The following is a 21,344-nucleotide window of genomic DNA, read 5'->3' on the forward strand; positions in this document are numbered from 1 at the left end:
ACGCAACAAAGCAAATCCTTTGTGAAGGTTCACATGCGCCATCAAATCATTTCAATCATTTATGAAACAGCCTTCGCTTAGGCAAATTTTTCTGCTATAGTAAGCACAAACATTAGCTTCCCGGTTAACTGTTTACAAGCTTTGTCAACATAGGCACAGGCAGCCCAAAGGTCTCTCGTTTAAACCGTTCAAAACATTTGCTGATACATGTACATGGGATTCATACATCAATTAATAAACTACAACTTCTTTCACTTTCACAAACATCTTTTAATGCTACACCTAATCAAGATTTGTGAAAAAGATTCTCCTTCGTAAGAGTTTCCCGTCCCTGTAGTGATACGAGACACAGGATCTGTTCCTTAAATCTAAAATGTCACTTCTCTGAACATTTACAAAGGTTCTCCAATGTCAAGTTCAGTTTCGTGATTCACTCATTTCCCAATAGACTGAGTCTTTACATGTATGAAAAAGGGTGAACAAAATTGTTCCCCACCTTCATGAGGACTCGTATCTACTGGAAAATGAGAACCTCACAAAACTGAATTTGAACTTAAAGCCCCTCTGAAACGCCAACTTTAAATTCCTGTATATTTATCCAAACATTTATTGCAAATAGTTGTGTTTTGACCTAAGATACAAGCTTATTTTTTAGGTCCCCAACTATTCTGTAAGCGCCATTATCGCACAAAGGGGGCACTGAAAGGGTTTAACAATTAATTTATAACAAGTTTCTAAGTCCTTGAGAGCTAAAGGATAAAAATGGGTTTCTATGTAGAATACTAACATAACCCACCTGGGCAGTGCTTTGTTTATTAACCCGACAATTGTGCATTTCAGGGTTTGCTCAGTAGATTACAGTTCACAGAGCCATGTGTTATGCACAGCGTAAAGATTGGTTGGCAATCAATTTTGCTTAGACAGTATTATCTTTTCAAAATGAAATTCAAACACGATCAAAACTGGTTGTGAATTTAGCTTGTCGACAGCATTGAAATTTATAGGTTTTGTATTGTTTCATACATTGTACATACTGATGGACCTACAATCCTGGCCAAAATGTTTGGGTCATTTGAAACTAAACATACCATCCCCCTGTTCCCCAGCTCAATGTTGTTAACCCCAGCTTGAGCAGAGAGCACGCAATAAGAGCCACCATTGAACGGCAAGCGGGCCCAACGAGATAGTGCCAGGTTTTTCTGATTTTTTTTTTTGCCTGAAATTTTTGTTTATTATAAAAGGCCTACCACATAAAAGGGATTTAGAAAAAGAAATATAATTTTAAACAAAATTGTTGCGGGGGGGCCAACGAGATACAGCCAGGGTTGTATTTTCTTACACCAGTCGTATTTTCTTGCTTTCGTTCCCAACTAGTTCGACCTCACTGGAAAGGTTCTGACCAAGGGGTGAGACTGACTGGAGGAGTGCAGAGTGTGATGCACGGCCGAACAGCGCCACCAAGAGGGCTACACCATACCCAGTGGCTCTCTCTCCCTGTATGTGAAGTAGTGAAAAATTGAATCAATTTATTTGCTTTCATTAAAGACACTGTACACCTTTGGTAATTGTCAAAGACCTGTGCTCTCACTTGGTGTATCCCATCATAAGCATAAAATAATAAGCCTGTGAAAATTTGGGTTCAATTGGTCATCGAAGTTGCGAGAAAATGATGAAAGAAAAAACACCCTTGTTGGACGAATTTGTGTTCTTTCAGATGGGAATAAAAGACTTCTAGAGAGAAGTCTTTTAATGTTTTAGTGAGAAATTGCCTCTTTCTCAAAAACTACGTTACTTCAGAGGGAGTCGTTTCCCACAATGTTTTATACTATCAACAGCTCTCCAATGCTCATTACCAAGTGAGTTTTTACATTAATATTTGTTTTGAGTAATTATCAAACGTGTACCTTCCCTTTAACTTGATTTGATTTATGTCAATTCTTCAAACCATGTTATTGGAAGATTTGTTTGTCAGCTTTATGTAAAGTAAGCACTTTCCTGTAGAAAATACATGTAAGTAGATGATATAACCAACCACGTTCCCAGGGGTGATCGATCTCACCGCACCATTTTTTCCCAGCAAACCTGGCTTGATCATAACCCCTGTCGCCGAATGTTTTGTTGTTGACGAAAGGTTGACCTGAGGCCGGTTTAAAGTTTCCAATCCTACTTAGGATGGACTTACATAGTTAGCAGGGCTGGCCATGTCCACATGAATCCAAGTACCAGTGAAATCAAACCCAATGTGAGCTCCAATGAAGAGACCAGCGCATGAACTCTGTGCATTGCCACGGTCCTGAAAAAAAAATAAAAAAAATAAGATCACAATAAATTTTAGTTGCTGGCACAAATTTACAAGTATTTAGCATTCATCATCATCATCATCATCATTCTCTGTGGTCCATCAAGGGGGACGTAGAGCCGCCCAAACCAATTGATTTGTTGTAGACTGCCACAGCTGCTATGCTGATGAACCATGGTCCACTTTTAGCTGGCGCAACCAGGTGTTGCGTGGTCGCCCCCTGGGTCTCTTCCAGGCTGGGCCGGGACGGAAAGCACTTTGTACCCAGAATTCCGAGAAATATCAGCAACTCTTAAAATGACCACTTTATGCAGGAAAATAAAAAAAAAAATACAAAAACTTATTTAAGAAAACCTTAGTGTTGGGCCACACATTTGATTAAGTATGGCAGGTATATGATAGGGTTTCGCCTTTGATGATACAAGCATGGCATTCAGCAGACAATCTCATTGGTTATAGACAATGGACACTATTGACACTATTGGTAGTTGTCAAAGACCAGTCTTCTCACTTGGTGTATCTCAACATATAAAAAAAAAAAATTGTGAAAATTTGAACTCAATTGGTCGTCGAAGTTGCGAGATAATAATGAAAGAAAAAACGCCCTTGTCACACGAAGTTGTGTGCCTTTAGGTGCTTGATTTCGAGAACTGTTGTAATTGCTGAATTGCAAATTATTATAATTCTTATTCTTATCGTTCTTACCATGACTGAGTTCTTCATATCTGCAACAGCGCTACCAAATTCACTGAAGTGAAGCTCAGGGCAGAAAACCAGGGGAAACACTAAGTCACCACTGTTCCTTCCTGAAAGCCAGACAAACAGAGATACAAATAATGTCATTCCAACCATACAGGGCCCAATTTCATAGAGCTGCTAAGCACAAAAATTTGCTTAGCATGAAATGTCCTTGATAAAAACAGGATTATCAACCAAATTTCCATTTGTTGCATATTGTTACTGATATTCAGTTGTTTGCTTATCCTGAAAATCACTTGGAAATTTGGTTGGTAATCCTTGGGCGGGTTGCAATAAAACGTTCTTAGTCAGCGGTCGAAGACCAGTCAGTTATAGCCGGCTATCTGTCTTAGACGGTCTTAGCTTAGTCAGTCATAAAGCCTGTTGCAATAAGCCGGTCTTAGATAAGTCGGTGAAAAGTAGTGTAATACAAACAGGTGCCATACCACTAAGCACATCTGCAGCACTGGTGTTACGGCATCCTTTTGCTTTGGTTTTTAAATCATCGGATACAAATCTGTGAGTTGTAATATTTTTTACTCTTGGGAACACGGTGCACTGTAGCATCATTATAATGCCTCTAATGGGTGTTATCTATTTCTAAAAATAAAAACACAGTATCATCGTAGAGCTCTTTGCATCAAATCATCTACAACTAGGCCGTACAAATGTAGCGCCCGCATAATAAAAAATAAAAAAAAACAAAGACCGCTTATAGCCAGCTCGGAGCGGGCTTAAGATTTTAGACTGGCTATAACTATAGACCGCGCTATTGCAACCGGTCTATAATTAAAGACTGTCTGAGCGCCTCTCAAGTTAGCCGGCTATGGCGCATATATGTAGACCGGTTAAGACCGCTTGGTGCAATCCGCCCCTGGTTTTATCAAGGAAGACATTTCATGCTAAGTAAATTTTTGGATAAGCAGCTCCATGAAACTGGGCCAGGGTGTAAAAACTTTAACCAAGCATGACATTTGACCCCTAAAAAATAGCAGGCAAATGTTATCGAGTACAAGGGATGTACATATGGCATGTATGGTATAGGCTTTGAAAGAATTTTCTTGGTATTAACAAATAGTTTGTGGATTGGCCCGAGCACCCCATAATGGTAAATCAGACTGAAGTAGGAAGAATATCTTGCCTGTAAAACACACACAAATCTCAGGACTCTGATAAAATTTGAATGCCTAGCCGCTGGCCCTATTCACAAAAACTGGGACATTTTCAGAGTTCAGTGCTTATTGAACATCAGTGTAATGGTAAAAACAAATCTTCATTCCCGATGCAAAACTATTGTAGTATACACATATTGACTGGCAATGAGGTAACTAGTGTACGTCTATTCCCCCGAGGGACTTTGAGTGACCATAAGAAGGACCTACTTTCCGAGGCCGAAGGGCGAGGGAAATAGTCCCCTCTCCTGGACACTCACAGGCCCAGGGGGGGATAGACGTACACTAGTTACCAAATTGTGCCAGTCAATATGTGTTTTATAACACAGCTCGGTTTTAAATGTGAAATAAGAACAGAAATCTGGAAAAGAAAGGACATTTTGTAGTTGCTGTTCACGGTTCAAGTCAAAAGAGGGCGCTGTGCCGGGCACTATTTTCAAAGACTAGTGCCCGCTCGGGAACTAGTTCCCGCAAACACACGCGTGCGAGCACTAGACTAGTTCATCCCCTGTGACTGTGTTTCAGCCAACCAGAATACAGACCAAGCAAGAGGTGTGTTATAACATCTATTAAATCGTTGCGTACCCACTGCTATAACACATAGGATTCAAACTGCCACTAGCCACCGGGCTAGTTCGGTGGTCTATAGTGGTAAGACATCTGCTCTAGCAACGCAAAGGTAGGGGGTTTGAATCCCACCCAAGTGGTTTGCCCGTGGGATTTTTTTCTTCTTCAAATAACTCTGGAAAGTACTTGGAATGCAACTTGGATACTCTTGAATACTCTTGGAATGCAACACAAAGCATGTTCATTACAGTACTTAGTATACAGCTCTTAAAGGCAGTGGACACTATTGGTATTACTCAAAACAATTATTAGCATAAAACATTACTTGGTAACGAGTAATGGGGAGAGGTTGATGGTCCCAAACATTGTGAGAAACGGCTCCCTCAGAAGTAACGTAGTTTACGAGAAAGAAGTAATTTGACATTAATTTGATTTCGAGACCTCAGAATTAGATTTTGAGGTCTCGAAATCAAACAAAAGCACACAACTTAGTGTGACAAGGGTGTTTGTTCTTTCATCAATATCTCGCAACTTGGACGACCAATTGAGCTCAAATTTTCACAGTTTTGTTATTTTATGCTTTGGTTGAGATACATCAAGTGAGACGACTGGTCTTTGACAATTACAAAAGGTGTCCGGTACCTTTAAAGCACATCAATTAGGGAAAAAAAACAACTTATAATCTTTATCCCCGATGCAGAATAAAACATCTATGAAATGAGAACCAAAAACCATGACTGACCAGCTACTGCACAAGCCTCCTCCCATTCCTCCTTGTTGCATAACAGTCCAGCGTGGTACTTCCCTGTTGAGATGCCTTGGGCACCGGTCAGTGTAGCCATGTCTAGTACAATGTCTGCCTTTAGATCCTTCACTGCATAGGCAACCTACAGGGGAAAAGAGAAGACTTTTGCATTAAAGGCAGTGGACACTATTGGTAATTACTCAAAATAATTATTGGCATAAAACCTTTCTTGGTGACGAGTAATGGGGAGAGGTGGATGGTATAAAACAAAGTGAGAAACGGCTCCCTCTGAAGTGCCATAGTTTTCGAAAGAAGTAATTTTCCACGAATTTGATTTCGAGACCTCAGGTTTAGAACTTGAGGTCTCGAAATCATCCATCCAAACGCAAACAACTTCGTGTGACAAGGTTTTTTTTCTTTCATTATTATCTCGCAACTTCGATGACCGATTGCGCTCAAATTTTCACAGGTTTGTTATTTTATGCATATGTTGAGATACACCAACTGTGAAGGCTAGTCTTTGACAATTACCAATAGTGTCCACTGCCTTTAAAAAACAAAAAAGTTACTAGAGCAGGATCTGAACTTGCAACCCCCGATTAACGTGCCGGCGCTCTACCAACTGAGCTATCAAGCTTTATGTTGGAAAACCCCTTTTGTTCGGATGAGCCAGTCAGAAGACCTTTCAACTTAAAAACGAAAATTTTTGCATGAGTCATATGCCTGTGTTTTTTTGTTATGGTTTTTCTTCTTGACACACATTGGAGTATGGGTAACACACAACAAAAAATGCATAACATCTACATTAATGGCACGCAGAACCAAAATTATAACCTTTATTCCCAACACAAGATTTCAAAAGATGGTGTTCAGATTGGTAGAGAAGAAATCCTCCGAAATCTAAGAAACACCAAGGGTTTTTAGATATAACTTTACTCACCCCATCACCAAGCACCAAGCGTCCCTCTGCATCGGTATTGTTGATTTCTACTGATCTAAAGGAGGTAACCCAAAACATAGAGAACAATTGTATAATGTATAGTAATGTGAATGACCCAAATGTTTGGATGTGTGGCCCAAGCTCGCTGAATTCTTCGGAATATTTTCTACTTGGTGTTTATCTTGGTTTTAAAAGTCATACTGTGCAATATTGAGCCTTCTATATGGTTTTCTCGTGATGATTTATGTGAAATTATTAAATAATTTATTTATTGAATTTGTTTGCGTATTGGCCAAAATGTGCGCATATTGGCACACATTTTCATGCATATCGGCCCGACACACAAGCTTGAGCATCATGAGAACCTTTGGTATGTATACCCTGTACGCACCTTCCAGAGTACAGGATGTGAATATCATCTGGTCGGGTAGCTAGTGGTCCTACAGCATTCTCAGCAAGGCAGATTATAGCATGAAGGTTCTCCTTAAAACCCTGTCAGTAAACAGTCAAGTTATAATAAGATTATAAGATCTCAAGTCTAATAACAGTAATAGTATAATAGTGGCTTCTTATATAGCGTTCAAATCTAGCCCTCAGTGACGCTCATGGCGCTTGTACATTATTACCCCTGGTCACTGGGCCATTTATTTTATTCCTCAGACCATCTCAGCTCCCTGGGGAGTATACATCCTGTGCTGCCAAGTATGTAGTGCACTAAGCTAAATCGATAACAAGAACCATCTCTGCGGCCCTCGCAGGTCCCTGCTGAAGAGAAGCATTGACAGTCAAGTGTCTTGATCAAGAACACAATTGTCATGACCGGGATTCGAACCCACACCCTGATGACTAAGCAACCAGAAGTTGAATTTGATGCTCTCAACCACTCATCCATGACACCCCACAAAGTCTTGCTTGGTGTAGGAAGAAACAACATGTCTAGTTTATGGGAAGACATTTTGGTTCAGAGAAGAATCGGGATGAGATATTCTTTGGTCTTGATACAGATAAGAGTCATTGCTGACCAAAACAATTTTGGGGGGTTTAACAAAGACAAATTTACTAGAACCGGATTTAAAGGCAGTGGACACTATTAGTAATTACCTAAAATAATTATTAGCATAAAACCTTACTTGGTAATGGGTAATGGGGAGAGGTTGATAGTATAAAACATTGTGAGAAACGGCTCCCTCTGAAGTAACATAGTTTTCGAGAAAGAAGTAATTTTCCACGATTTTGATTTTGAGACCTCAAGATTAGAATTTGAGGTCTCGAAATCAAGCATCTAAAAGCACACAACTTCGTGTGACAAGGGTGTTTTTTCTTTCATAGTTATCTTGGAACTCCGACGACCAATCGAGCTCAAATTTTCACAGGTTTGTAATTTTATGCATATGTTGAGATACACCAAGTGAGAAGACTGGTCTTTGACAATTACCAATAGTGTCCATTGTCTTTAAACCAACGACCTCTGGATAAACATGTCGGCGCTCTACCAACGGGGCTATCTAGCCCTACGTTGGCGGTCTCCCTATTTTGTCAATATCTTTGTTCGGGGTTGCCAGTAGGAAGTCATTCAACAATCAGCTGCCTTGTAGCAAAGACCACACCCAAATTTAAAAACAACCTGGGAAGCAGCAGTTAGAACATCAGCTTAAGGGGATGGAACTATTGATTTCAGACATGAAATATTGTGGCTAATTAATATACAATTGTTTAAGTGAAACATGATGATGTTTACCAGTTTGACAGCAGATGCAAAGGCTCCCAGCACCCCTGCAGCACCGCCGCAATCTCTCTTCATACCAGGCATGGCGGTCTGGGGAAAATAAATGCAACAAATACAGAAGGACATTTTACTCATTGCATACTTAAAAGGCAGATTTTTTGCCATATATCAACAAATATACCACCTTTTGAAATTGGCGGTGTGTAGAGTCTTTTATTCCTATCTGAAAGCACACAAATTCGTCCAACAAGGGTGTTTTTTTCTCTCATCATTTTCTCCCAACTTCGATGACCAATTTAGCTCAAATTTTCACAGGTTTGTTATTTTATGCATATGTTGGGATACACCAAGTGAGAAGACTGGTCTTTGATAATTACCAAACATAACCTTCCCTTAAAAAGAAAATGATTGAATGCATTTTCAATGAACAACTCAACTATAAATCCTGTCTTCCCAGATTTATTCCCTCGCATCTCTTGGCATTTCTACTTTCATAAATTTTCAACATGGGGTTTTTGACAGTAAAAAGCATAGATTATGTAAGATTGTCAAATGAAAGAAAAAGTTAAAAATTACCTGACAAGGCCGAGGATCGACTCATTTGGCTTGATCACATCCCAAATATGGAAGGCCATTTTTACAATTTTGCATAATTAGGCCAATTCAATGTGTCAGCAAATCAAGCACTTGCAGAAAAAAACCCATCTAAATCAAAACTCTGTTGGCAAATTCAAAATTGTTGGTTTGCTGGTCGAGTATCCATTGTGTTTCATTCAAAGTTGTAGTCAAGATTAGTAGAGCTGACAAAATAGTTGCAATAGTCTTATTTTATTTGTCCACCATGCGTGTTATTCAACTCACCTTCCCTTTAATTGATAAGCCACCGGTGTCATAGACAATGCCCTTGCCAACCCACGCTATTGTCTGAGTTGCAGACGCTGGCTTATGGCTAAGTACAGCCATAGCCGGCGGGTTAGCCGCTGCCTTTCCAACCCCATAGATACCTAGTGGACATACAAACATCAGGGTACAAATCAACTAATCATCATCATTCTACAGTCAAGCCTCATTATAAACAGCATTGTTGTAAAGAGGTTCTGCTTATACATGTACATGTTATAAACAGTACATTCTGAAGTCCTGAATCTCATTTCTGCTTTGTGTTCCTTTGTTTTGCTGTCCTCTTATACAATGTAAAGAGGTTCTGCTTATAAAGAGTACATTCTGAAGTCCTGAATCTCATTTCTGCTTAGTGTTTCTTTGTTTTGCTGTCCTCTTATACAATGTAAAGACGTTCTGCTTATAAAGAGTACATTCTGAAGTCCTGAATCTCATTTCTGCTTAGTGTTTCTTTGTTTTGCTGTCCTCTTATACAATGTAAAGAGGTTCTGCTTATAAAGAGTACATTCTGAAGTCCTAAATCTCATTTCTGCTTTGCATTTCTTTGTTTTGCTGTCCTCTTTATAAACAATGTTCCTGTTTAACAACTTTCCTGTTATACAGAGGTTCTGCTTATAAAGAGTACATTCTGAAGTCCTGAATCTCATTTCTGCTTTGTGTTCCTTTGTTTTGCTGTCCTCTTATAAAGAGGTTCCAGTGTTCTCCACAGACTTTTTTTTTTAGGAGGGCGGCATGACATAATCAAAATGCATAAAAAATCTGCACGATGTGATTGGCCGTTGATAGACTCCAACACAATACGCACATTCACAATCTAAGTTTGTGAACGTGCGTATTGTGTTGGAGTCTATCAACCACCAATCACAGCGTGCGGATTGTTTATGCACTGTGCATGCAGTAGGTATTTCCATGTATCGACGTCGACGGTGTGCGTGGTGTGTGTCATATGAACCATGTGGCCGTCTGTACATCATGTTTTAACGTTTGTTTATGACCGCATTTCTGATGCTGTAGTTTTGAAGTCGGTTTTGGCTTGTCAGGTACTTGTTTGATCTTATTAAATGCAGTCTAAAAATAGTCTCTCTGTCCTTTTTTTGGCAGGGCGGCCAATCATTTTAGCAGGGCGGCCTAAATTTTAGGAGGGCGATCCAATTTACGTGTGTGGAGAACACTGAGGTTCTGCGTATAAAAAAAGAGTACATTCTGAAGTCCTGAATCTCATTTCTGCTTTGTGTTCCTTTGTTTTGCTGTCCTCTTATACAATGTAAAGAGGTTCTGCTTATAAAGAGTACATTCTGAAGTCCTGAATCTCATTTCTGCTTAGTGTTTCTTTGTTTTGCTGTCCCCTTATAAAGAGGTCCTGCTTACAAAGAGTACATTCTGAAGTCCTGAATCTCATTTCTGCTTTGTGTTCCTTTGTTTTGCTGTCCTCTTATACAATGTAAAGAGGTTCTGCTTATAAAGAGTACATTCTGAAGTCCTGAATCTCATTTCTGCTTTGTGTTCCTTTGTTTTGCTGTCCTCTTATACAATGTAAAGAGGTTCTGCTTATAAAGAGTACATTCTGAAGTCCTGAATCTCATTTCTGCTTAGTGTTTCTTTGTTTTGCTGTCCCCTTATAAAGAGGTCCTGCTTACAAAGAGTACATTCTGAAGTCCTGAATCTCATTTCTGCTTTGTGTTCCTTTGTTTTGCTGTCCTCTTATACAATGTAAAGAGGTTCTGCTTATAAAGAGTACATTCTGAAGTCCTGAATCTCATTTCTGCTTTGCGTTCCTTTGTTTTGCTGTCCCCTTATAAAGAGGTTCTGCTTACAAAGAGGTAATTTGGCCATTCCCAGTGTTGTTGTTTTAATGAGAGTTGTCCGTACACGTAAATGCACAACAAGTCCCTTTGTATAATTAAGGCCAACCTATAACGCACTACAAGAAAGAAAGTAGGCGTACGTTGGAGGCCTCTGGGACTGTTCTGTTTTGCTTCTTGCAACCATAGCTAATACTTGTCTCCCCTCCAAAAAACAGCTAGAGATCGAGTGACAGCAAGGAACCCCCCCCCCCCAGTCCGATACTTAGTTCTTATAACAGCAAGTCAGTCTTTTTCTTGATAAGGACTCATTTCTGTAAAGGGAAACATACATTTGGAATCAAGGCAATGCCCATGGACACATTACATTATCATACTGCCACCGTCTTGGCCCTAAATTATTTCCTTTCCTCTGCTTCCCCCCCCCCTCCCAACCCCAACAAAAATGTTTGGTTCAGCCACTGCTGTGATGCATCAGGCCTTCTTACTCTCAAAATTGGCCTATACAAGTGCCATATTGCCTGTTTTACCTCCAAATCCTTGTTTATCCAGATCTTCACCCCTGATGATGAATGGTACGATACCAAGCTCTTTGCCCACTCTATGCACCTCCTTTTAAATAAAGCACAAACACAAGTATTTGAAACACATAGGCCGAAACTATGCTGTCAAAGATATATCGTTGAACTGGTCATTGAAGGAAATATTAAATAGGATTTGAGGCATTGCATGGTGAGGTATATATTTGGTTTGCGTTTACACCATGTGTGTGTGTGTATCTACTTGCCAGGTAGAGTTTTTTCTTAGAGAACTGTCTTGCTTTATTCTACTAACACGGAGTGGATGTGCGGGACGTTCGGGAGACTTCTCAGTTCTGAAAAGAACTGTCCTTCTTAAAGGAAATATTGTTTCACCGTTCCCTACAGCACCTCACACAATCAAATTGTATGTGGATTGGGTTTTTCAGTCCCTACCTGGCTGCGAGGGTTTTCCCTGTAAAGGTTTTACCTCCCATGTCTAAAACTGAAATTCTTCATTGTCTTTCTACAAAACATTAAAGTGATTGTGATGATTCCATTCGGATGATTTGCGGACTGCATAGATCAGATTGAGAATTGAGACTCAAAGTTATCGATTTTGGTACCTGTAGGAAATGGTCAGTATTCATTTCATTACAAGGCGTGTCGACAATCCGTGCAGATTGACGCACAGCGTCTGCAGTGACAGCGAGGGTCTGGATGTCTCCGTCGGTCAGAGGCTTACTGCTGTTCTCTCCCACCAGGATAAACTCGATGGTTACGACCCGCGTGCTGGACCCCTTAGATCCAAGCCGACGTGAGAAGAGTGGATAGGCTCTGGCCGCTGCGCAGGCCGACGCAAACACGCAGCTTCGTTCACACACGATCTGTTGAAAAAAAGAATACCAGCAACTAGACTTGAGGAAATCAGTTGGTGAAACCAATATTATTTTGGAAGATCTGTAGAAAAAGAATATCGGCAACCTAAACTTGAGGAAGTTAGTTGGAGAAATCAATATTTTGTTGGAATAGCTTAACACTACTCTGGGCCCAATTTCATGGCTCTGGTTACCGCCGAATTATGTGCTTGCGATCACCATTCTTCGCTTACAGAGCAAGTACCTAGTTCCTGTGCTAGCTAACAGCGAAGAATGCATAGAAATGTGGACTACGCATGCTCACAAGTATAAACTCCCTGCTAACCTGGGAAAATGTGTTGCAGCTATTTCTTTGCTTATGGTAAGTGGATCCATGAAATTGGGCCCAGATCCCTTGGCCGCCAGAAATTGTTTCCAATGCACGAGACCACACAGCCATGTCATGATACTGAGCAGTGACCTAAATAGAAATTTTCACTGGGGAGGGGGGAGGGGGAGCTATTGGATTGCTATATAATGTATCGAACCATTTATCTTTTGGTGTGGGGGAGCAGGGGACAGGGGCACTTGCCCCCCCCCCCCCCCCTCCACTGAAACTGAGAAAAACAAATCTTTCAAACTTTCAGATCGGTTGAATATACAAACCACAATGCACTCCTTGGCCATGCCTGGTAGGCCATTTTTGACCAGCTTGGTGACAGCGTGGGCCCGTGATGGTGTGTTGTGCCGGCTCGCTTTGAGGGGCAAGGCTGCGATTGTGGCATTGTTGACCCACAAGGAGACAGAGTCCGTTGGCGATGGGTGCAGACTGTCAACGCCCACCTTAAACGTCTGTTGAGTGACAGAGATAGAAAATAGTAGGAATAAAAAATAAAAAAAATTCAAACTGCCTCTAGCTACCGGGCAATCTCTGTGGTCTAGTTGGTAAGACATCTGTGGCCGATTTCACAAAGAGCTAAGGAAGATTGATCTAAACCACAAATCAATCATAGTTAGTTGCTTAGTAAAGTGGGAAGTCACAATGCAAATCACTATGGTGACACTGACAATTTGTCTTACGAAGGATTGTATTGCTTTGCCCTGCTCTAGATTGGCAAAGGTTGTGGGTTCGAATCCTATCCCTGAGTAATATGCCTGTGATTGCAATTCAATCACGACATCATCCGCTGACCCTCTGTGCTGGGTGGAGCGAGGCTTCTAACATGCATGGTCACTTTATTATGTATCCGCTCTGCCCGCACCCTGGTCGGCCCGTATCCGCTCTGCCCGCACCCTGGTCGGCCCATAATATGTGAGTGATAATATAAATACACTATTTTGTTTATTAATTAAAATTATTATTATTTTTTTTTAGCGGCATTAATAAAACATCAACAATCATGTCAATTTTGTTCCCAAACTTATAAAATCTGGGGCTACTTTGTCTGTGGGGATTACTTTGTCAGGGGCGACTTTGCTAGCTAGGCCTAGGGGGCGACATTTGTAACTGTTGTTAATTTAAGGGGGCGACTTTGTAACAATCTGGGGCGAGCCGTTCAGACTCAGGGGGGCGACGTTGCAGGGGGCGACTTTGTTAGGGGCGAGCTGACAAGCCCCCCCCCCCATGCAATCCAAGGTATCCATTATGCATTGCATGCCATTTTTTATTAATACAAATAAATAATTGTAAAGATTGAACACTACTGTAGTACTGTACAGTGTAGTACTAAAACATGACTAAGTTAAAGTAGTTAAGTTAGTAACTAGTCACTGGCGGGTCGACCTTGGAAATACTGGCTGATTTACCTCTTGTGTCACTCTCGGCTCCAACTTTGAGCGGACTGCTTCATAACTGATTGCTGTCAGGTGTGACAGCTGTCCAAGAATCAAAACCGACCGAGATCTTGGGTCAGAAACGCTGTTCCCGGAAGAAAATTGTAGAACAACATTCGCCATGTTGATAGTCACAGCGCCCTCAGGAGTCCAAAATAGTTATTTTATTACAGAAACTTCCGAAGTGTGACGTCAGATGTTTACTACTTTTTACTCAGTGCGGCTGACCAAACCAACAAGTAACATAAGGAAAATATTTCCATTCAAATGTTTTTTTTTGTAAAAGTAGGCCTACATAAAAATAATAACTTTTACTTTTTTTAATAGATTGATTGCTTGATTAAATTCACATTGATTGCTTGATTAGGGGGCGGGGGGGGGGGGCGGGGGACACAAGATTTTGTTTTACTTCTGCCACTTAATTAAAACTGTTTCCTTTTTGCACTTCTCCTCAAATAACAACTTTTCAGCGCTCGTGTTTCGTCATTCAAGTTCTTTTTGTATATAATACATAGACACAACTACCCCCGTCTGTAAAGGTCGAACGTGGAATTCTCTCTTGCTTTGCTCTCTTGGCCGTGTCCGATCTGCATCGTTGTCAATCGACTTCTTGCCGTTTCGAATTCAAGTAATAGGATTTGTTTAAAGATTCGACACGACAGGACAGGAGTTTGACGTTGGAAATTCATTTTTGAATTCGCCGTGGCACCTGGCACTTTATATAATAATTATGCTGGTTTCGAAAGTCGCGCTCATTTCGTGTCGAATTCAAATACTTTGAGTTCTCGTTGGCGCGGCATGTGGTTTCAAACGTTCGGAACTTACGGCGCTGGACACCTTTGGTGTTATACCAGGGCCCAATTTCATAGAGCTGCTTAAGCACAAAATTGTGCTTAAGCGAACAAATCCTTGCTTAGTAAAATCAGATTACCGGCCAAGAGCCCACTCAATTGTTATGCTAAGTATAACAACAGCTAAATACCAGTCACACAAGCAATGTGTATGGCATAAAAATTTGGCTAAGCGAGCTATTTTCGTGCTAAAGGAATTTTTTTTGCTTAAGCAGCTCTATGAAATTGGCCCCAGAGCACTGGACAGGTATTCTCACTTGGTGTTCTCACTTGGTGTTTCTCAATTTACGGGCCTCAAATTCTAAATCTGAGGTCTCGAAATCAAATTCGTCGAAAATTACTTCTTTCTCGAAAACTACGTCACTTCAGAGGGTGCTGTTTCTCACAATGTTTTATACTATCAACCTCTCCCCATTACTTGTATTCAAGAAAGGTTTTATGCTTATAACTATTTTGAGTAATTACCAATAGTGTCCACTGCCTTTAAGGCAGTGGACACCATTGGTTATTACTCCAAATAATTTCGTCATAAAACCTTTCTTGATCAGGCAAATTACAATTATTTGTGACTGGTATTTCTTCTTATAGCAGTTTGGTAGTTATACTCAAAATAATTATAATCATAAAACCTACTTATTAAACTGCAAAAAACACATGGTAAGTGCGGATTTTTCTTGAGAAAAGTTTTATGTCTGAGAAAGGTAATACGTTTGTTGCTTTGGCTGTTAAAGGCATTGGACACTATTGGTGATTGTCAAAGACCAGTCTGCTCACTTGGGTGTATCTCAACATTATGCATAAATAAAAATTTGAACTCAATCGGTCATCGAAGTTGCGAGATAATAATGACAGAAAAAACACCCCTGTCACACGAAATTGTGTGCTTTCAGATGCTTGATTTCAAGAACTCAAGTTCTTTAAATCCGAGGTCTCGAAATCTACTTCGTGGAAAATTACTTCTTTCTTAAAAACTACGTCGTCAGAGGGGAGCCGTTTCTCACAATGTTTTAAACTATCAACAGCTCCCCATTACTCGTTACCAAGTAAGGTTTTATGTTAATAATTATTTTGAGTATGTACCAATAGTGTCGACTGCCTTTCAAATTATTGTGGAAAATTTGCTACACACAACCATGAGTCGGTGAAATTCAAGAGGCGCAGGCAGGATGGAAGTTTGTGACAAAACGTTATTGCTTTATTTTAGGCGTATTTGCAACGGTCTCCTTCACTTGTCTGCTCTCGCCGAATGCCAGTTAAAAGAATTGCAAGCGAATCTAGAATTAGAAACTTCAAATCAAAAACAATTCGCTAATCCCCCAGCAGCAACTTACTAAAATAACTGTTTTTTATTGTTATGTAAAATTACCCGAGTGGTTAAAAATAACAAAATGCATTTGAGGGCACACATGGTAAGACAACTTTAACATAAACATATTTCAACATAAACATAGCGAGGGGCAATTTTCCAGCATTATCATGGTTAAACAAAATCATATAATAATATTATTTCTTTGTTTTTTTTTCATCTTTGTGAGTGACAACTTTTGTAACGGTTCTATAATGATTATTAGTAGTATTTGGAAGGGATTTCTCGTGGTGTGGTTCGTATTTGGGGATATTGTTTGTTTAATTTCATTTTTTTATCCTGTTGCGCTTGGTATTTTCATAGAGTGGTATTTTTAACCAGAATTAATCAAAATCATCCAGCAAGTGCATCAATTAACCATCTAATGCAGGCTCATTAACTTTACGCGGGAGACTCTACAATCTGCCGACAGAGGGCGCGATTCCTATTTAAATACTTAGTCAGATACCCTAAACCAAATTCAACGCTGAACGTATAGATGAAGTCGAGCTTGATAAATCACGTGTGTCCCCTTCAGAAACGCATGCGGTATCAGAATTTCTCAAAAACATGGAAGGAGAGGAGTGACTTGCTTCTTCGAGGGAATTTTGCCCGCATTTGGCTCCATTTTACCGTTTCCTGAAAAAGAAACGGTAGTTATGAAGTGCAAGACATGTGCTCACAAAGTAAATGCAAAAAGTAAGTTTGGAATATATATATTTATTGTGGAAACCGGAGCTTGTAAAGTTGTGTGTGATAACCCCCTTGACTTGTGCGTTATTTATAAAAAGGGTAGGCGGGGTCGGGACGTGGTCAAGGAGGCGGTGGGGGAGGAGGCTGATGCATGATCGCAACACTCACTTTGAATATTAAACACATTAATGCAAATTCAGCTCAATGACTTTGAGTCTGATGATGTAAATGACCTGTGACTGATAATTTGTAGTTGACAAAAAATATTGACTATTTTTTTTTTTTAGGATATAATTTATAAAAATTACATTCCTTTCACAGATTTTCAACAAAATGTAACACTTGTGTAAAGTTGTTTTTATTAATATTATCAGTGATTTTTTTTTCTTTGTATCACTCAGCGATGACCGCATATTTTATATCACTACCAATTAATAGCACAGACAGCATTTTTTGAATGAATGAAAAGTCACTTATTGTCTTCCTTCTCACTACAGCTGCATTACATGGTGTGGTCTATCATTCATACCTGCGTCTCAACTCTCACAAGAATGTTGAAGGTCGTCAGGAGGTCGTCGACCAGAAAGACCTAGGACCACTGGTGAGTGAAACACTGGAGTTTTATCTTACATGTCTTAGGAATTGTCCAAATTGTTTAGGTTTATATCTTGATGTTTACATACAGAAATGTTTGTACATTATTGTTGTTTAGTTGCCCCTGCTAGAACCATCAAAACATTTTGTTTTTCTTTTTTCTTGCAGAGGTTTCAACATTTATATTACTCTGAATTTTTAAAATTGGTTTATGAAAAAAAAGATGCACAATAGATGAAATTTATTAGGTGATTTATTGCATATGGTTTCTTTTGAAGAATATAACTCCCAAAATATTTAGGTTCACCATTTTGTTTTTCTTCAGGAAAGACACAAAAACGAATCAGTGTAAAGGGTTTGCCACCTGTAGGGGGACCTCTGGTCAATTATGAAATGGTTTGAAAGAAAAAGGCACAATTTCGTTTTGAATAAAAGGTGGTTTATCATTTTGTAAATTTTGAAAAAATCCAGGTGACTTTAAACCTGGTTCATACTTCCTGCAAATGCAAAGTGAATTTTGGCGACCCAGCCCTGTTTAGTTTACGAATGTTTCAAAGAGGTTGAACACAGTTCAACTGTTGCGAGTGATTCATTGCGAGTTTGTGACAACAAAATTTGTTCGCATTTGCAGGAAGTATGAACCGGGCTTTAGGCTTGTAGATCCTTTTAGGTTTATCATACAGTTTCCATAGATTGTGCAGGGGTTAGTAGGTACCTGTGAGGGCAGAGATGGTTCTTGTGATTTATTTATCACTACATATTTGGCTGCACAGGCAATTTCTGAGTTGGTTTGATGAATGAAATAAATGGTCCATTGATCAGGGGTAACATTGTTGAAGAGCCACGAGCGTCACTGAATGACGGATTTCAGTGCTACATGCGGATTAGTACAAGCAGAAATTCACTGTTCATATGACATGTGTGTAAACCGTTGTCGGAAGTGTCATGGCCGAAAGGTTAAGAGCATCAAGTTCAAACTCTGGTGTTTCTGATCAGCAGAGTGTTGGTTCGAATCCCCAGCCATGACACTTGTGTCCTTAAGCGAGACACTTAACCATTGCTTCGCCCTTCGGATTGGATGTAAAGCCGCAGGTCCCATTTTAAAAGAACGCAGTGCATGCACTTATCGAAAAAGAGAAGGGGTTCGCCCTGGTGTTCCTGGCTTTGGCTGCTGTATGCGCCGTAGCACCATGTACACCATTACATGGTGTGCTAAGGATTAGGTCTCATAATTTCAAAATCTTCATCCCACTCACCTTGCAGTAACAATATTTGGCGCTTTGTATCCTTTGGAAAAGGCGCGTTATAAATACGTTTATTATTATAATTTTTAATATTGTTATTATTAAAGCACAATATGGTTACAAGTGCATCCATCAGCAAAACAGAAACCAACAAAACATGCAATTGGATCTTGCGAAGGATCTGCGTTGAACTTTACAAAGAGTTAAGACTAGTCTTATCTTGTTATGACAAGTTACTCGTCTAACTTACGACTAGCCTTAAGTTAGGACCAGTCCTAATCGACCCCAGGATGGTTAAGTAATTTTTTTATATATTTTTTTATATTTACAGGCATCAAGAGATTGAGTACTCCTGAAGAGAATCAACATCTTCGGATCAGTCTACACTGAGAGGAACTCAAGGCAAGAGCTCACTGGAACAAGGAGATGAAATCACCACCGGCGACGACGACGACCCGATGCCAGAGAGATGTCTTACTGATGAGGAGGCTGTGTTTATTCATTGAAAAATGCACCATTACATAAAAGGTGATTTAAAAGTTTTGAAAAACAAGCCCCCAAATATTTGAATATTTTTATATTTTAAACTCTGAAAACAGAAGAGCAAAAATTCAGTGACAAAGGGTTCGCCACCCGTAAGGAAACCCCTGGCCGATTTTTTTAACTGTGTTTGATTGAAAATTGCGCCACTTCAAATTGAAAGTTGACATTTGGTAAATTTTGAAAAATAACAGGAGATCCCTCCAAATATTTTGATATACAAATAGGTTCGTTTTATTTCAGAGGTTTTATATTTTACCTGTGAAAAAAAGAGAGCAAAAATCAGTGACAGTTTGTAAGGAAATCCCTGGCCAATTATTTTTAAATGTTTGGGAAAAAAGCAAACATAGTTTGTTGATGTATCGAAATCTTTACCTTGGATGGATTCATCGCTACTCTCACAGGGTTTTGCTTCTTTCTGTTTTCTAAGCAAGTAGAACCAATTAACCTATTTTGCTGAAACTATCACTGTTTTATTTCATCTTTCTAACCATTTGTGAAATCGACCCCAGGATGGTTAGGGTCAAAGGTTCATTTTTTTATGTAAATAATTTTTTTATATATTTTTTTATATTTACAGGCATCAAGAGATTGAGTACTCTTGAAGAGAACCAACATCTTTGGATCAGTCTACACTTATAGATCTCAAGACAAGAGCTCACTGGAACAAGGAGATGAAATCACCACCGGCGACGAGGACAACAATGACGACCTGATGTCACAGAGATGTCTTACTGATGAGGAGGCCGATTTTTTGACTGGTTTATTCATTGAAAAATGCGCCACTTCATATAAGGTGATTTATAAGTTTTGAAAAACAAGCCCCCTACTATTTGGTTTTATATTTTGAACTCTGAAAACAGAAGAGCAAAAATTCAGTGACAAAGGGTTCGCCACCCGTAAGGAAACCCCTGGCCGATTTTTTAACTGTGTTTGATTGAAAATTGCACCATTTCAAATTGAAAGTTTACATTTAGTAAATTTTGAAAAATAACAGGAAACCCCTCCAAATATTTTGATATACAAATAGGTTCGTTTTATTTCAGAGGTTTTATATTTTACCTGTGAAAACGGAGAGCAAAAATCAGTGACAGTCTGTAAGAAAACCCCTGGCCAATTATTTTTTAAATGTTTGGGGAAAAAGCAAACGTAGTTTGTTGATGTATCGAAATCTTTACCTTGGATGGATTCATCGCTACTGTGACAGGGTTTTGCTTCTTTCTGTTGTCTAAGCAAGTAGAACCAATTAACCTATTTTGCTGAACTTTTCACTGTTTTATTTCATCTTTCTAACCATTAATTTGTGAAATCGACCCCAGGATGGTTAGGGTCAAAGGTTCATTTTTTTATGTAAAAGTAATTTTGTTATTAATTTGTTTTTATTTACAGGCATCAAGAGATTGAGTACTCCTGAAGAGAATCAACATCTTCGGATCAGTCTACACTTATAGATCTCAAGACAAGAGCTCACTGGAACAAGGAGATGAAATCACCACCGGCGACGAGGACAACGATGACGACCTGATGCCACAGAGATGTCTTACTGATGGGGAGGCCGATTTTTTGACTGGTTTATTCATTGAAAAATGTGCCACTTCATTTAAGGTGATTTATAAGTTTTGAAAAACAAGCCCCCTACTATTTGGTTTTATATTTTGAACTCTGAAAACAGAAGAGCAAAAATTCAATGACAAAGGGTTCGCCACCCGTAAGGAAACCCCTGGCCGATTTTTTAACTGTGTTTGATTGAAAATTGCACCACTTCAAATTGAAAGTTGACATTTGGTAAATTTTGAAAAATAACAGGAAACCCCTCCAAATATTTTAATATACAAATAGGTTCGTTTTATTTCAGAGGTTTTATATTTTACCTGTGAAAACGGAGAGCAAAAATCAGTGACAGTCTGTAAGAAAACCCCTGGCCAATTATTTTTTAAATGTTTGGGGAAAAAGCAAACATAGTTTGTTGATGTATCGAAA

The 21,344-nt window shown here is 39.4% G+C and overlaps 1 protein-coding gene and 1 long non-coding RNA gene across 2 annotated transcripts; one reads left to right on the top strand and one right to left on the bottom strand.

Annotated features, from left to right (window-relative positions):
* Nucleotides 1-1,203: 1,203 nt before the first annotated feature.
* On the bottom strand, nucleotides 1,204-14,232 carry LOC117289336 (probable aminopeptidase NPEPL1). The gene is made up of 12 exons (XM_033770416.1): nucleotides 14,071-14,232; nucleotides 12,931-13,116; nucleotides 12,034-12,294; nucleotides 11,420-11,501; nucleotides 9,049-9,191; nucleotides 8,200-8,277; nucleotides 6,853-6,953; nucleotides 6,462-6,516; nucleotides 5,519-5,663; nucleotides 3,005-3,105; nucleotides 2,183-2,293; nucleotides 1,204-1,494 (listed from the first exon to the last, which is right to left on the bottom strand). The coding sequence occupies exons 1-12, from the start codon at nucleotides 14,218-14,220 to the stop codon at nucleotides 1,336-1,338; spliced, it is 1,572 nt and encodes a 523-aa protein (XP_033626307.1). The 5' UTR covers nucleotides 14,221-14,232; the 3' UTR covers nucleotides 1,204-1,335.
* A 2,620-nt stretch (nucleotides 14,233-16,852) lies between these two features.
* Nucleotides 16,853-19,194, top strand: LOC117288813. Its single transcript, XR_004518914.1, has 3 exons — nucleotides 16,853-16,992; nucleotides 17,484-17,587; nucleotides 19,156-19,194. It is a non-coding gene; the product is annotated as an uncharacterized LOC117288813 (long non-coding RNA).
* The last annotated feature ends 2,150 nt before the right edge of the window (nucleotides 19,195-21,344 follow it).

Source organism: Asterias rubens, chromosome 4 (assembly GCF_902459465.1).
Source record: "Asterias rubens chromosome 4, eAstRub1.3, whole genome shotgun sequence".
NCBI lineage: Eukaryota > Metazoa > Echinodermata > Asteroidea > Forcipulatida > Asteriidae > Asterias > Asterias rubens.